Below are 17,039 nucleotides of genomic sequence, written 5' to 3'. Positions count from 1 at the left end.
TAGATAGATAGATAGATAGATAGATAGATAGATAGATAGATAGAAGGCAAATATTTAAAACTTTACATTTCTTTTTATCACAGAAACAGGGATATGAATAAGGTATTTATTTTACATTAATTTTTTAAGAGGATTTTTCATGTAACAGGTGGAGCACATAAACATAGTGGAAGTCTATTGGTTTTGTTTGTACAAAAAAGAAACTCAAATAGGTGCTGGTTGCTTTTGCCTCCAAGGAGGTGTAACTTCATAAAAAAAAAACTGAAACTGAAAGCTGCAGTTTCAAAGCAGGGTTATGGTCTGGGGGGGGGGGTCTGTTTTAAGTTTCACATGGTAATTCTATTTATGTAGAGATATTTACATTTTACATTTATGTGCTGTCACAGTGAATATCTGCACAGCCTAACAACACTGTATAACAACCCTATGGCCATTTGACATTAGGGGCTGCTAAGTGTAACCAGCTGAGTGGTTCTCTGTCGAAGGGGCACTGCTTCATCTGATCATTTTCTTTGAACCTGAACTCCTCGCCATTCATCTTGATATCAGCAATATAGTAAGCACCCACTGACCCATCCTCAAAACCCACAAACACAAACGGTTGCTTACACATGGCCAAAGTGGTTGGATTCTTACAAAAACGCACACTTCCTATTCTTTCCCCGTCTATTAGTCGAACAACCGTGAGGACAGGTCTCACATGCAGAGAACAGACACAGTCTTTCTCCTGAATGCTGGGGCGGGAAATGTAGGCAACATAGCACCCAGCTTTATCCAAACAGGCTCTGGTGACTGGATGGTCAGCCCTGAATGAACACAGTCTGACCTGGGATAGATCCAGGAGGTTTATAGTGTTGTTTTCAGTGGACAGTAGGGCATAGCTCCCATTAGAGGACATGTGGAAGTCTTGTGGCTGACAGCGGAACGTATGAGGCAGCTGGAAGTGCATGCATACCGTCTCCTCTGCTACTTTCCATGTGAACACTGCACCTGAGGTGGCCATTACCACCACAAAGTCTGGGTGCTCTGAAAGAGTTGAGAAAGCAACAATATGCTCCGAGCTCACCACACAAGAAAACCGCTTACTTATCGAGCCTGTCCACAAACTTGCTGCCAACAAGTCTCCACGACAAAGGCCAATAAGGAAGGTGCTCTCAGGCGACACCTGTGCATCAGATAGAAACTGGTTTATGCTGCACACAATGCTTCCTTGTGACAGCTTCCAAACACGAGACAAATATCGATCTGAAATACTCACACCAAACTGGCTATTTGGAGTGATCAGGATGTGTGTTGCTCTGCTGCCGTTGATACGCAGGATGTTCTGACCAGTTTCTATCTGCCAAATGTAAATTTCACCTCCTGAGAGTGTCACAAAGTGGACGCCATCAGGAGAAAGGCACAGTTTTTCCACAGGACCATCATGATGGAAGTAAGCATGAGGAAGTCCTGATTTTAACCTCCACTTCCACACCGTCTCTGACCCATCAGAGGTGTAGAACCACTCTCCTGTTCCTTCAACTACCACTTCTTGGACTTTGAGACCCATTTTTGGAGCAGTGCCTGCAGCTTCTATCATCTCAGAGTCCCACACTCTGAGGCTGCCGTCATTAACGATACAAAAAACATCTTGGGCTGTCTTGAGAAGAGTGTAAGGCTCTTGTTTTGTTTCTAAGGAGAGAACACACTGCCCTGAGCTGACCCTCCACACCAAGATAAGGGGACAGTCCTCTAACAGAGCCAGGAAAAGGTGGCTGCCCAGGGAGAGCAATGCCTGAGTGAAGGTCCTTCCCTGTGGAGCCAAGAACTGGTCCCACAGCTCCCAGTTACAAGTTTCCAACAGTGTAACCTGGTGAGAGTGGCACACCAGCAAAGTGTCATGTTTGTCTGAATAATCTGTGTTGAGGATGTTGGAAGATTCACCCCCAGTAGAGACTTCTTTGACACATCTTGGTGATTTAGACTGGGCAGCCAGTTCCCACAGGGTTACATTCCCCATCTTGTTAACACATGCCATTTGTAACTTCTCTTCACAAAGAATTATTGAGGCGACTGCACTGTTGTCAGCATTGGAACATGTGCTAATGAGGTTGCCCTTACTGGTGTCAAATATGGACACTGTGCCGTCCTCCTGCCCACAGTAAATGTGAAGGCCATCTGAGCAGCAAACCAAACAAGTCACCAAGCTCTGACACTGAACATGAATCAATGTCTCACTGAAGATGTCAAACACACTTAAAAAACTCTCCTTTTCCCACCACATGAGCACTTTGTTCTGACTTGCAACAAACCCCTTCAGTTTGTTCATATTTTCTTGACCTGACTCAAAATTGCCTTTGACCTGTAGGAACATTTGTGCACCTGATACATCCCACAAGAAAAGCTTGTTGCACTGTGAGGAAAGCAGAACCAACTGACCACTACTCTTCACTCCTGAAAATTTAAGATTCTCCTGCTCAGAATTCAGGGACAGTTTCACAGCATCACACCCAAAGCCTGTCCAAACCCAAGCCATGCCGTCCTCCATCACCTCCACTACAACTCCACACACTGTCCCTGCTGCCTCAGTTACAGAAACGTCTTTGGTTTTGGCACTTTGCTTTGAACTCTGGACAGAAGGAACCGAGGAGGGAGCTGGGCAAAGCACTACTCCTAATCCACTTCCTCTTTTCTTCCTCTCATCTCTAATCTCCCTGACATAACCTTTGAGTACAGGAAAGACCTCAAGATAAGGAAGGACGCTTGTCTTGATCAGTGTGGGCAGCTGCATCGGCGAGCTCTGCAGTAGGCAGGAACCAGACTTCAATATGTTTGCTAGGATTGCTTTAACCCTTGAGAAACACAAGTGGACTGACTCTTCTTCACGCTCCAGCATGGCCGCCAGATCTTTCAAGAGTCCTGCTTGCACCATAGCCTGGTGAAACCCAAAAGACATCAGCAACCCATGCTCCAAATCCTCCCATTGGTTGCTTTCTTTCAAGTGATGAGGCAGTTCTAAGACTTTCCTCAAGTTCACTCGACCAAGCTTGTTGGACAAAGTGGGGAAGATGAACGGCTGCTTCTCTACAGCAGTTTCCCCTTGGATGGCGTTATTGATAGTTTCAAATTTCTGCTTTCCACTGAAGTAGTCTGCCATCACTGAGTGAATTTTTCTCTTCAGTGCAGAAGTATCAAAATATTTCCTCGCTGCTATGAGTTTGAAATGTCTGCTAACCCAGCACAAAACTTCTGACCCTTGGACTGTCCTTCTTATAAGAAATGCCCTCAAATCCAAGAGAAGTCTCTCCACATCAATTTGCTTGAGTGAGGAAGGGTTTGAATAATGCTGGCTAAACTTAGATTGAACCATGTCATCAGTGAACAGCAGATCAGCAAGCTCAGCCTCAGTGAGTCCAGTACTAGAGAGGGTGAGGTAGGAGATGGCGCGGGCCACAATAGGGCGGCCATGTTTCTGCTCCAGATGATCCAGTAGTGCAGAAATAGAAGAATGGACGCCATCAGGGAGAGATGACTCCGTCACATCTGAATCTGATAATGACAGAACAAGAGGGAACAGAGAGACAGAAACATCACGTGATTATTTAAGAAACTCGTCATGTGATATCACAGGTCAACTGCACCTATGGTGCATTCATGAAAGTATTCAGACCCCTTATAATCTACACTCAGTACCCCATCATGACAAAGTTTAAAGAGAAATTTAGAAATGTTTGCACATCTATGAAAAAAGAGCTAAAATATCACATTTACATGAGTATTCAGACAGTGGCCTACATGATTTTAATTGGAGGAAGTTTGGCATGATCAGGACTCTTCCAAGAGCTGGTCACTGGCCCAAACTGAGAGAGAGTAGTAAGAGAGGTGTCCAACCGAAGGTCACTGTGGCTGAGCTACAGAGATCCTGAGTTGAGATGGGACAAAGTTCCAGGAGTACAACCATCACTGCAGCCCTCCTGATCTGAGCTTTTATGGCAGAGTGGGTAGAGGCCTCATGTCAGTGCAAAACAATTAAAAGCCCACTTGGAGTTTGCAAAAAAAAAAATCTGGAGTTCAGTTAGAGTGACCATTAGGTTCTTGGTCACCTCTCTTACTAAGGCCTTTCTCCCCTGACTGCACAGTTTGGCTGACCAGCCCTTGGAAGAGTCCTGGTTGTGCCAAACTTTTACAGTTGAGAATTATGGAGACCACTGTGCTCTTGTGAACCTTCAGTGCAGCTGAAATGAAATGAGATAACTTTTTCTCAGCTGTAACACCAGGCTCAGTGTTAATTTTGGCAGTTATTTTTAATTTTAGTATTAGTCTTTAGATGAAGTGTCTTTTAGTTTTAGTCAAATTTTAGCAATTTCTACCCTTTTTAGTTTTAGTCTAGTTTAGTCCATAAAAAGTCCTCACATTTTAGTATTTACTTCTAGTCCAAGCATTTATTTTCTTGCCTAAATCTGGTACCAAGTCAATGTAGTGTGTTCTACACACCCTGCTAAACCTGGGGTCCCTGCTTTCTACAGCTGAGAGGCAGAATAGATACAGATGCATTGTTTCTTGACAGATAAACCCACAGTGGAGAAATATCACAGATTTTGAATGTCTGACAAAACCTACATTACATTTTAGTCTAGTTTCAGTCATCTTGATAAAAACAAAATTTAATTATTTTCAGTTTTAGTCATCACAGATCTATTTTTGTTAGTCTTAGTCTAGTGTTAGTCATGGATAAAAAAGGCTGTCAACAAACATATTTAGTCATAGTTTTAGTCAATGAAATTAACACTAATCAGGCTGCAACATAACAACAGGCTGCCTTTGTATGGGACTGTTTTTAATCATGTTGGTACCATTCTTTTTATTCATTCTGATTTGTACTCTCAACATCATTGAAAGCTATTGCGGGTCATGCCTTTAATAATTCTTGAAGATTTAGATCAACCAAAACCGCAGATCTAGGTATATGGGTATTTAACAACACTGTTAAACAGTTTGGACCCAAGTTTCGACCTTTGACTTCAAAGTGTTTAACAGTGTTGGCTGAAACCTGGCAAGTGTAAATCTTTTATGCAAACTGACACTGTAAATCTTCTGTAGTGAAAAACAGCAATTCACTTAAGATCATTACTCTTAAAATAATGTCAAATGAAGGAATGAATGTCTTTCTTTTTCAATGAATCAAAGGAAAAACACAAACCAGGGCTGGAGTTCTAATCTGGCATGTGGGGCATTTTCCTGGGCTGATGCACTTTGGGGCGAGATCATCTCATTTTGTTTTTGTTATAATTGCCTAGTTTTATGTACTTCTACATACCAGTGGATATTGCATCCGTCATGTCTAGCAACATGACAGTCAGTAAAAACAGAGTAAATAAACATCATTGAATTTGTCTTTGCATTTACTTTTCAGCTTTGTAATTGTATGGGGTATTAATTTGGTAGTTAAAACTGTAAATAAGTCTTGCTCAACTAGGGGTAAAGAGCCAGCTCACACCAGAAATACAATCCTGTGCCAAACCAACAAAAAAATTAACATTTGGGCTTTCGGTTTAAGTATTATAAACATTGTGATTTTATTCAACATGGTTTACTGGCATTAGCGTCTTTGAAACATTTTGCAAAATATTGGGTTTTTAATTGATCTTGGATTTTGAAAATACACAAAAACAGAAACTAAAACTAAAGAAATAATAAAACAGAGTACATGGCTTTTCATGTGCCCTCTGAGAATAATCTGCTGATTTCTGCTGAGAATAATTCATTTTTCACAGACAAATTTCCTAAAGCTTTTAGTTTCTAATGTATTAGACAGTATAGTGATGTGTGTCATGCTTTCATTTGCAGCTAATGGAAGGGACAGGAGTTCTATCAGGCTGAAGTTTTGAAATGTCAAAAAATAGATGTAATTATTCTATTTTGAACAAATACTTGTTGGCCTGGACAGCCAATCAAAACAAGAATTCTATTCTCCATTTATCATCATGCAATGTTTTTTAAATGCAAGATAAAAACACACTTATTTAGTCTGGCTTTTATGTACTACTTTATAATTTTTGTGACTATACAGATTATCACAATCATTGTTTCCGTTTTATTCTATTTTTTATAGAGATCTTGATTTTAGGGTTTTTAGGATTTTATTTAACTTTAGTTATGATCATCAATGTTTTATTTTCCAGTTTTATAGGCTTTGGATTATTTGGGATGTTAAATCTTTTATCACTGTTTTATTTCAACCTTTACTGTTTTATGCAAATTTTAATGTTTCTTATTTCATAAATTCTTCCCTTTTCTGATTTGTCTTTTTTCTCTGTCTCTTTTCTTGTCTTTCATCTTTTTAATTGTTTTAGTAAACTACTTGTGTGTGCATTAGTCTCTAAACCTTTTTACCATTATACCTTTTTGTCAATCACTTTTGCACAGTCCTGGAAAGCACTTTGAGCTGCCATTAAATTTGTTTGAAAGGTGCTATATAAATAAAGTTTGATTGATTGATTGATTGAATGTCCAAAACCAGCTGTTTGCTTTTTGACAAACTGAATCCCAGTCAACATCATCAGACCATCATCGTACCGGAGAGCCAGAGTGAGGTGTGTTTGTGCAGGAGTCGAGCATAGAGAGGCAGATAACAAGTAGTCAGCGCCTGGTTCACCAGCACCTGTTGTCCTGATGTCACCCTCCTCCCTGAACTTCTCAGCAGTGATGCCAACATCCTCGAACACTGCTTCCTGTCCACCTGTCCAAGCTGCACACAGACATAAACTGACTCCCTCTCACCGCCTTCTAGCGTAGATAAAGATGGACATCTTTGTGCACTGAATGCCTGCAGGACTTGTGCACGGTTGGAGGAGACTGACAGGATGAGTTTGACTCCAGGAGGAAGAAGTAAGGGGAGACTTTTAATGATTTCAAGTCCAAAGTTTTTTTCCAAACGATCCAGGCCAGCAAGGATCAAAATTAGAGGCTGTTTAGTTGAGGGAAGGAGGGAGAGGATGGATGCGAAATGTTGCTGAAGATCAGACAGACAAATATCAGGTTTCCTGATGACACAAAGATCTGGGAAAGGTGTGTTGCTGAAGTCTTGGTTAGAAACATGCTCCTTGTTAGTTTGTTTATGATCAGGATTCATAGTAGTTGTTGGGGAGTTAGAGTTTTGGTCACTGAGGTTCGTTTTAGCACTTGCATCTTCTAGGTTGTTGATGTTCTGCTGTGAGGAAGATCTGCTTTTATAGCGAGCAACAATCTGATAACACAGCCGTGACAGCAGGTGCTCTGGAGATGTGTTGATTGAAAAATTGCAAAAATGAGTAATCACCACAGGATCACAGTCTGGTAACCAGGACTTTATCTGTGAAGAGAGACAAACACTAGTTAACGCCATATCAAGACCATGTTATGTAGATTTCTGTGGAACTATGTTATACACATTTGTGATGGTTCAATATTCAGAGAGAAATACAGTTTGCGTTTTGCATGCAGGCTTTGATTTCATCATTCCTCACAGATTTATGCAGAACTTGAGGGGTGATTATATGGTATCTTAAACCCCCAGTGGGAGCATACAAGTGGATGTACTGGTGGTGATGGGATTTTACGTACAGCGCTAGCACAAGACAGAACGCAATGACAGAGCAGAAGGAGAGACTGAAAATGCTGCAGCTTGGGTCACCAAATTGTGAGGATGTGTGTGGTAGGAGATTACAAAATGCCGTATGTAAGGTATGACTCTGTGAAGTTTGAGTAGTCTGCCTGAGGTAGCTTACAAGCTTGCATAAGGAATGTATGGAAGATTAATTTTGGTCAAAGTCACATAAAGTTTGTGTTTGTGACTATTTTCATGACATTTATTCAACTTTTATACAATGAAATGGCTTATACTGAAAAAACACAAGTTTCCCAGAACCCAACAGTACTTTTTTCTTTGCTAAAATACAAGTCAAAGTCAGAGTAATCAGAAATATGCACATTATCTAAGAGGCTAAAACTACTGAATTATGGGCAGGTCAACATCAACCCTGGTACACAGTCAAGCTTGGAACAGCCTTGAGAACCTGGTCTTTAAGAATATGTGTGCTGCAGTAATGCCACTTGAATTTTAATAAGTAATGGGACTGTAAAGACAAAAGAAAAAAACCTAAAAGGAATTAAGAATTTCATGTGTGGTACACAGTGAACAATAATGACTTTTTGCACACTTGTTCTCCCATCTCTTGTGGATCAAAACAGTGGAAAAAACATGCTGTGACAAAAAGTCTTTAAAATGTTCACATCATTACAAAAAAGTCTTTGTGCTCCTTTGTGTTAGCTTTATTTGAACCATTATTCGAAGCAGTTCCTGTCTGCAGAGACACGGAGGGCCACATTACAGACTCACTGTCTCTCTATCTCTCCATTATCTTAAGCCCTCTCCACCAGGATATACACACACAGTTTGACAAAGTATGATGACAGAACTGTCTGTTATTTGTTGTCACAGCCCAGTCACGGTGCATTGTGGGATACAAAACAGACAGTGTGGCAGATAGCGTTAGCTGCTAGCAGCAGCAATAATCAAAAAATTAATTAAAGATTTGATTAAAAAAAAGACCTTTAATACCAGAGTTACTGGCGTGAGTTTGATCTTTAAATGGCCCGGAAAGTCACCCAAGCCCTAGGCTTGCTAGAAAAGTCTGCGTAAGGGCTACTAAGGCATGAATAGCATCATGAGAACACTTTCCAAAGGGGGGAAAAGTAAGTGGCTACAATTTATGGTTTGAAAGTGATTTAACTTTCTGTAACCTGTTTCTCTTTCTGTCAAATATGACGTCATTTTCAGAAGGTCATGGTCTTGTGAGAAAAAAACATACATGAAGCTGCTTGTTACTTTGAGAATTTACTTTTAATTTAATTAACTTTAAAGGGCCTTATGTTTTATTTGTTTCTTTGCACACAAGATATACAGTTTGTTGTGACATTGTAACATCTCTCACAGGGAAAGATTAAAGTGAAGAATATGCTGGTGAGGTAGGAAACCAGATGGGCTTACAATTAAACCTAGAGCATAAATTATGATGAGACTTTGTAACATAGACTAGTATCAATAAGACACTGTGATTGAAAAAAAACATTCAGCTATCATGAAAAGAAGTAGTTGAGATTGTACTTGTAATCTAGACACAATGTTTACAGTTGCACTGGAATAATATGTCATAGGCTATATTAAGACCCCGTCTTAGTTTCAAAATGACTTCAGTTAATTTACCTTTAGAGCACAGTGTGCCAGCAGAACTGTCTTTCCTGTGCATGGACCTCCCATAACTACTAGAGGACACTGCTGTTCGCTCTGCTCCACATATGCTCTGATCTGCAACAGATGAAAACAATCCTGAGGTAAAAGTGGGAAAGACATTATTGGAATGAAGTTTTGTCAAGGTGTCACAGCACTGGAAAGTGGATCGAAAAACATTTATAATGTAATTTGAATCATAAAATACAGAACTGTGATATCAGTAAGTCCCTGCCACACAACGAACCTTGAACTCAGTTATTCATTGTCACACGGTCAAACTGAAGCTATCATATCTGCACAAAAAGCTATCATATCTAAACCCTCCATCCTGACCTGCTCCTCCTCCGTCCGGATGATGTCATAGAATCCTGACAGGATGTCACACAGCTCCTCCTGCTTGGACTGCTCTCTGGCCAAAGCATCGCCGAGCTGAGAGTGTTCGCTGATTTCTGATACATTCACGCTGTCGATCAACTCCAACAGGTTAGAGTACACGTGCTGGCACAAAGACTCAGCGTAGCCCTGCCTCCTCGCTGTCGTGAAACCATGGCGACGGTCATACTCAGTAGCAGTGGTGTAGACCGGTAGGCGAAAGGGAGTAATGAGACTGGGCAGGAAGTTGTCACAAAGCTCTGACAGTAATTCTTCATCAGAGGGAGTTGTTTCTTGCTTGAATGTGGCAGTCTGAAAATACAGGATGTGATAAAAGGAAAATAAAAATGAAGTTAGAGCCAAATATAGTGATGTTTTAGAATGCATGTTGGCCACAGTTAAATAATAATAATAATAATAATATCTTGAATTTATATAGCGCCTTTCAAGAAACCCAAGGACGCTTCACAGGAACACATATACATGGACAAACTATGTGAGGGGTAGGATGAGTGTAAGGGGTGGTTTAGTGAAGACTGTAGGCTGTGGTGAACAGGTGGTGCTTGAGATGTTTTTTGAAAATGTCCAGAGATGGAGCGCTACGAATGTCTGCAGAAAGAGTGTTCCAGAGGGTGGGAGCTGCAGCACTGAAGGCTCTGTCTCCATAGGTTCGGAGTTTGGTTTTGGGCATGGAAAGTAGGCGGGTGTCTGAAGATCAAAGGTTGCGGGACGGTGTGTATGGATGGAGGAGATCAGAAAGGTACTGGGGAGCCAGAGCATGGAGAGATTTGTATGTGAGGAGGAGGACTTTGTAGTTGATATGGGACTTGATAGGGAGCCAGTGGAGGTGGATGAGGGTCGGAGTGATGTGTTGCCAGGGTCTAGTGCGGGTGAGAACTCTAGCTGCAGAGTTCTGGACGTACTGAAGCCTGTCCAGGGTTTTGCTGGGAACTCCAGACAGGACTCCATTACAGTAGTCCAGGCGGGAGGTTATGAAAGCATGAATGAGTGTCATTTATCCTTACACTGTACTATTATGAACTATTAGAAGACCTTGATCACTATCAAGGTCTCTTACCCCCAACTCTGTCTGATTTTTGGACCTCCTCAGCCCCTGTCGTTCTGCATTAATGACCTTATTGATGTATACCAGGCAGCGTCCGATGATGTCACTGTGAGGACGGTTGCCCAGTGCAAATCGCAGATCTGCGTCAAAGGCTGGAGAGAAACAATAAAGGGCACATCAAACTTACTTTGACATCACAAACAGAAAACGCACAAACAGACATAATTCTCACCTGACCGGTAGTAGCTCTGGGCTCTCTCAGGAGTCATAAGACCTTTGTGGACACATTGACTGACAGCAGTCTGAAACACCTTCATCAGCTCTTCTTCTTTAGCCTTCACATCGATCTCCTCCTCGTCTTTCAACTCAAATTAAAAGTTTGTAGATGTTAAGATAATCTATTGTGTAGATAAAGACAAATCTAAAAAAACACAATATTTATATCATAAAAGTATGATGAAACAAAGGATGATTAAATATTACAAATGTAACTTATACCTAAATTCTTACAGGGTTTTAACAGTGAGAAAAAAAATGAAGAAACGTTTTCTAGTTTGGACATTTTTTCATTATATTTTGCACACAGCCAATGCCTGTTTTAGTGACAATTCTTATAGATTCTTAAAGAATATCCAAATTCTATTATTTTGAATGTAAAAAGCTAATTAAGAGATTAAGACTGTGTTTTCTGAGGTGAACAGTGATCACCTGGGAGCAGCAGGTGACGTTGTGTGCTGTTCTCAGGCAGTAGGAGGGAGGGATGCTGTTCTCATCCCTCTGGTACTCCCTCTCCAGCTCCTGGGTGCTGACCCCCGCCTGCTGGCTCTCCTGCAGCACCAGCTGGTACTCTGACACCTCCACCTGGGTGGGCAGACTAGCTGAGCCATATTGATGTCCTATTAAAGCCTGCATCACCACCATGTGGACACAAAAGAAACAGCAACATATTGGTGAACACATTTTTTCAAGTATTGGTTATTCTACATTTATTCACATTAGGGTTTGCATTACTGCTGTCATTTATTTAAAAAAATAATCTAACTAATTATAGGCTTTGTATTTATTAATTGCATATGTTGATAATTTAAGAAAGATTGCATCTTTGGTAGATTTTTAAACAGTGTCAAAAAATCAGACAGGTCATGTTTCTGAATGGTATCAGAAGTTTCTTCCAGTTTAAAACAGGAAAAGAGAACACCAATGGCACACTGTCCACTTACTAGTCAATCTAGGATGGTGTTATGCTGTAAAATATGGATTTTTTTTTTCCCAAAAATTTTTGATAGGAATTAAAAGGACAGAGAATTTTTATGTTCCAATCAAAGTCACAAAGTGCGTTGTGTTGTTGCCCCAATCTGCGGTTAACAACATACATTTTTAATAGCTTTTTTCACCCCTGTTATTAATCAGCTGAAATTAATCACAAATTTTGACGACACTAGTGTACATTCTTACCATAATCATGAGTGGAAAATTATTTTCTTCTTAATTGTAAATGATTATATTTTAGTATAACTACAACATGTGTGACTTTGCTTTATTTTATATGTCATTTTCAATTCACTATCAAGCTTTTTTATAATAATGATGAGGGTGAAATGTGTGCAGTATAAGGAAGACATTATGGTAGAGTAATTTAAACAGCAGAAAAATTTAGTCTTATAATTTCTTATTGTCCTACATCTCTTGTCTTAATAGGACAACAACTGTGAGGTTTTAAACACATGCTCAAGAAAACAGTATCAGCTTCTCTCTCTGGTAGGTCTTGTTGTAACTGATTATGTTCTGTATTCTCTGTGTTATGACTGATAAAATAGCAAAACTAATTTGAGTGTGAGACGATATTAAGATTTCTGCAGGAGTCGATTTGTTAAATGAAAGAGGACCAAGTTGGGCTGACATATTATTTTGTAATAGCCTACGTCCAGGCCTATGAGAAAAATCTTACATTTTTGTTCATTGAACTTTAGAAAACTTGTTACTATCCAGTTATTCATATGTGCAATGCACTGGTGAATTTGCTGGGCCCTTGAAAAACCCAGCGAATGGGCCCTCCCTGGTCGAAATCATTCAATAGTGCCAGTTTTTAAACACCTTTTCACCATGTTTTCAACCCATTTTTGCCACTATGAACCCTTTAAATTTCATTTGTTGCCATCTTTAACACCACCAGAAATTTTTTGAAGTTGACTTCTATGTGATAAAAGTTGAGTCGAGTCCAACTAGTCATTGATGAAATCATGAATTTCATCTTCAGCTTTCAATATTCTTCATGAATAGTTTAAAATATCCAACAATATATTTTGCCAATTATAATCCATATACTCCTGACAACAGGTACCTTATAAAAAATTTTTGGTGCAAATGCAAACAAGAAAAGGTTAATATGGTAATTAACATAGAATTTACAAAAAAAAACAAAAAAACTTGTTGCACTGTCACTAGATTTCAGGAGTGGTACAGTATATGCCTTGACTACCATCTTCTTGCTGTCCTTTTTTTTGTTGTTGTTGTTGTTTTTTTGGGGTGTTAATTCAGTCTATTCAACCCATTTAGACCTTAGGTCACCTATAAAACGCCCTCCAAAAACCTAAGTATTGCTCAGATCACTAAGCACAGATATTTAAAGTTTTGGGACTAGCTCAGTAGGTCAGCCTTGAGTGTAGTTAAAATTGATGGGATGTTCCCTGGCAACCTACCTGTATTTGAACTTATTGATCATGAGTTTGGTTTGATCCAAATTTAAGACCAAGTTAAGTTTCTGCAGACAAGACTGAAAAGAACTTAAAGCAGATTAAAAACTCAAAGGCCTGCAAAATTCATTAACAAAAAACTAATGGTGTCATCTGCTTAAAATAATATGAAGCATTTGACAAGTTATCACATAGATTGTTGACATACATGGAGAATGAATGAGATCATAATCCTGGGATGAGTGACAAGTGGACTTTAAGCAAAATGGGTCATCACACAGCAGTAAAGTTGACTCTGTTGTTGTTGCTTTGGTAGGGGTGTTTATGAGTATGGTAAAAACTAAAATATGGTTGTCACAACTTTACAATGGACCATGATTTAGCTAACCTTCATGGGCCCCTCATTTGGCAGGGCCCCAGAAGGCTGTCCCCTTTATCTGCCCTTATGAGCAGCCTTGGTAGAGGTTGTTTAATTGATATGTGCCTTTACTGCCAAAGTAGAGATATCTTTGTAATTAATACTGAAGTTTGTAAAATGAAAACAGTAAGGGTGGAAAAGCAGTTCCCTGTGGAATTCTGTGTGTAAATGTTACAGAAAATGATTTATAATTTCCTTTTCATGCAGAATGATCTCTTCCTGAAGTAAAACTAAAACCAACCAAAACAAAAGCTGAAATTCCCTCTCAGTTTTTAAGACATTTAAATAAAATAGGTTCAACAGAAGACCACACAAGAAGTTTACTTGTAGTAATTCTTTAAGTGTTTAAGTCCAATTGTCTACCCACAAAACAGTTCAAATACAAAAGCATTTAACAGTTTCATCTCTTAAACCACACCTGAAACCAGAAACCTAAGACTTAACACACATTGGTCATAGCATACTGAATCCTGGTGATTTATTTACCAGTAAAAAGGGTCCTGCAGAGCTCTCCCTGCATTCTTCAATCAGCTGTCGTCTGATGTTTTCATCTGGCCAACGACTCGGATCACTGGACTCAAACGGGTCGATCACCTGAAAACACAAACATCACCAGTCAGAACATTTATGGTTGAAATCATCTCATGGAGAGATGGTTGATTATTGTTCAACTAAAAGCACAAACTGAGGTGCCTGCTGGTGGCTCTCTGAAATGTGATATTCTTCCTTCTTTTTTAATTACGCTCGCTGCTGAAAAGAGATTATGGCACAACGCGAGGGCTGAACTGCCACACAAACACACTAACACACTGCCCACAGCGTCACGTTACAGCTGCTCATCCTTTTTATAGTCAAATTTAATTAAGTCAAGTTGAGGAGAATTGACTGCATGTTGGCAAGAATAGCCTGAGGGAGGTACTGTAGTGTGAAATATAAAAGACACAAACACATCTGGAAGCTACAGAACAGTATTGTTTTTGTATTCCACTGTTGGAAGTGAGCAAATTTAATCAGATTGAATAAGTGCTTAGATCAGTCAGTTATTCTGAAAGTCAATGTGCTAATCACAGATGACAACAAAAATGTTTTTGTGTTTTATAAACTGGATTTAGGATCTGTAATTGACTTTCAGTCAGACAAAACAGCAAATTTTAATCAGGACTCTTACCTTTGCAAGGATCTGTTACCACCATATTTACCATTTTTGATCAAATTACATGAATCAGTATTTGTAACACTTAAATATATCGATAATGATCCTATATTTTTGAATACAGTAAATAAAGTAATGGTATTAAATTTTAGTTACATAAATATATCAGTAATACGTTGGTAAGACAGATTTCATTGGTAATCAACCCTTTATAGGGCACTCCTTCAAATACTTGGGAATTCAAAATTCAACCCCTAGAATATTATTGGTTAACATCTCAAGACTTTTTTATAACTTTTGTCTCACACACACACACACACACACACACACACACACACACATATATATTTCGTTATTTTGGTGAAAATCAAGCTCAACGAAGTAACCATAGATGATTCCTTACCTGTTCATGATTTAAGAAATAAATCATGAAGTGCAAGCATATTAAGATGCTAGTAATAAAAAAAAAAACATACAGAGTCTAATGAGTATTACCTTTCACATTAAAGAGTTATTTAAATACAAAATATTCATTTCACAAGACATGGTTTTAGACATGACCAGCTTCTAAATATTGTAGAAATGGAGGTATCATCAGTTTTATCTTATAAGTCCAACAAGACACCAATGATAATCACAGATATTGAATAACTAAGTGAATTTAAGCCGTGATGGGACTCACAATAAAAATAAGAAATGAGTTACACCACAGTAAAACTGTTACACTGTTTTAAAATGGACTAACATCGCAGATATATAAAAGATATCACAAATATTTAATGTCTAAATAATTTAAGCAGAAATAAGACTGATAAAAACTACATATCCTCAATAAAATGCTATGAAGTTATAAAACTGACCAAAAATCATACCTATTTTACCACCTTGAAAATTCCTTTGAATTAGTAAAACTTACAACGGGATCACTCTTTAGTTTTTTATCTAATAAAGTACTTTTATTCTACATTATTATGAGTTCTTTGTCAATAAAATACCCTTGGTTTGGATTGCTAGATGAGTTGGCTATATGTCTTAGACAACATTTTACATACCTTAGTGAGTGTTAGTCCATGTATGGTTCCTCTATTTTTCCACACTAAAATGTAAGTGATCAGTAGAAGTCCTGTGCAAACAAAACCTATCATGACACTTAGCGTTACTATTCACCTTTATAATGTGATTTTTGACAACTTATCATGGTTAGTTATGATGTTAGGGCCATCTGTGTGGGACCAAAAGAGATGTAAAACAGCATTTTTCAAGTTCTGGAGGAAACAGGTAATTTGAGATGCTCTGGGCAGTTGCTGATTGGTTGGATGGTGTGGTGTCACTCTCTGTATTGACTGATCTCCACTGGTCAGCTATCACAGAGAGTTGGGGGGAGGCCACAAAGGAAGTCAACCAAAGTGACCATATATGGCTCTAAATCTCAACATTAGGAAACAAATAGTGTTGAGGGTGGTATGAAGGAGATTGGTAGGAAGATGCTTTTGAAAGTCAAGCAGATGTGAGCTGCATCATTGCATTTAAGAGTGTTCAAGTGCCACGCATACAATGAATGCCTGCATGACTGCCCAACCAACTTACGCATTTGATGTTAGAGGAAGCTTAACATGAAGGTGTGTCTGATATGAAACAAACCACACACAAATATTCAAGAATCATTATCTTTCATTTATACAGAATTTAGGAAAAGTGTAATCACCCTGAGGTCCAGTCCCAGTGTAAGTCTGCAGTGCTCTCGAAGTTTGGGAAACACGTTCTCTCTCAGAGCTCTACGCTCCACCACGCTATCTACACATAACAAACACAACAAGCACAGCTCTGTTCACAAATAACATAAAACGTGCAACTAAAGAACATGGTATACATAATTTGCATTATCAAATGTCAAGATATTAATCTGATAGTTCAGTTAGATGTATTATAAACTTACCTTCTGGGTTGGAGCACAGATAGAGTTTCACACAGGATGAGCTGCAGGTAGATCGATCCATTTCTTTCAACCAAACTGTGATTTAAAGCAACAGCTTCAGGGGAAAAAGTTGTATTTACATGTAGAAGACCCAAACAGTAAGTGAACATTT

General features: G+C 39.0%; 1 protein-coding gene across 1 annotated transcript; it reads right to left on the bottom strand.

The window, feature by feature from the left end:
- Positions 1-320: 320 nt before the first annotated feature.
- Positions 321-16,949, bottom strand: LOC121516650 (NACHT and WD repeat domain-containing protein 2-like). Its single transcript, XM_041798036.1, has 10 exons — positions 16,889-16,949; positions 16,658-16,746; positions 14,286-14,393; positions 11,397-11,594; positions 10,921-11,053; positions 10,701-10,840; positions 9,584-9,934; positions 9,224-9,325; positions 6,556-7,330; positions 321-3,528 (listed from the first exon to the last, which is right to left on the bottom strand). Exons 1-10 carry the CDS (start codon positions 16,947-16,949, stop codon positions 425-427), a joined length of 5,061 nt encoding a protein of 1,686 aa, XP_041653970.1. The 3' UTR covers positions 321-424.
- Positions 16,950-17,039: the final 90 nt, after the last annotated feature.

Source organism: Cheilinus undulatus, linkage group 2 (genome assembly GCF_018320785.1).
Source record: "Cheilinus undulatus linkage group 2, ASM1832078v1, whole genome shotgun sequence".
NCBI lineage: Eukaryota > Metazoa > Chordata > Actinopteri > Labriformes > Labridae > Cheilinus > Cheilinus undulatus.
This window is presented reverse-complemented; position numbering and strand designations above follow the sequence as displayed.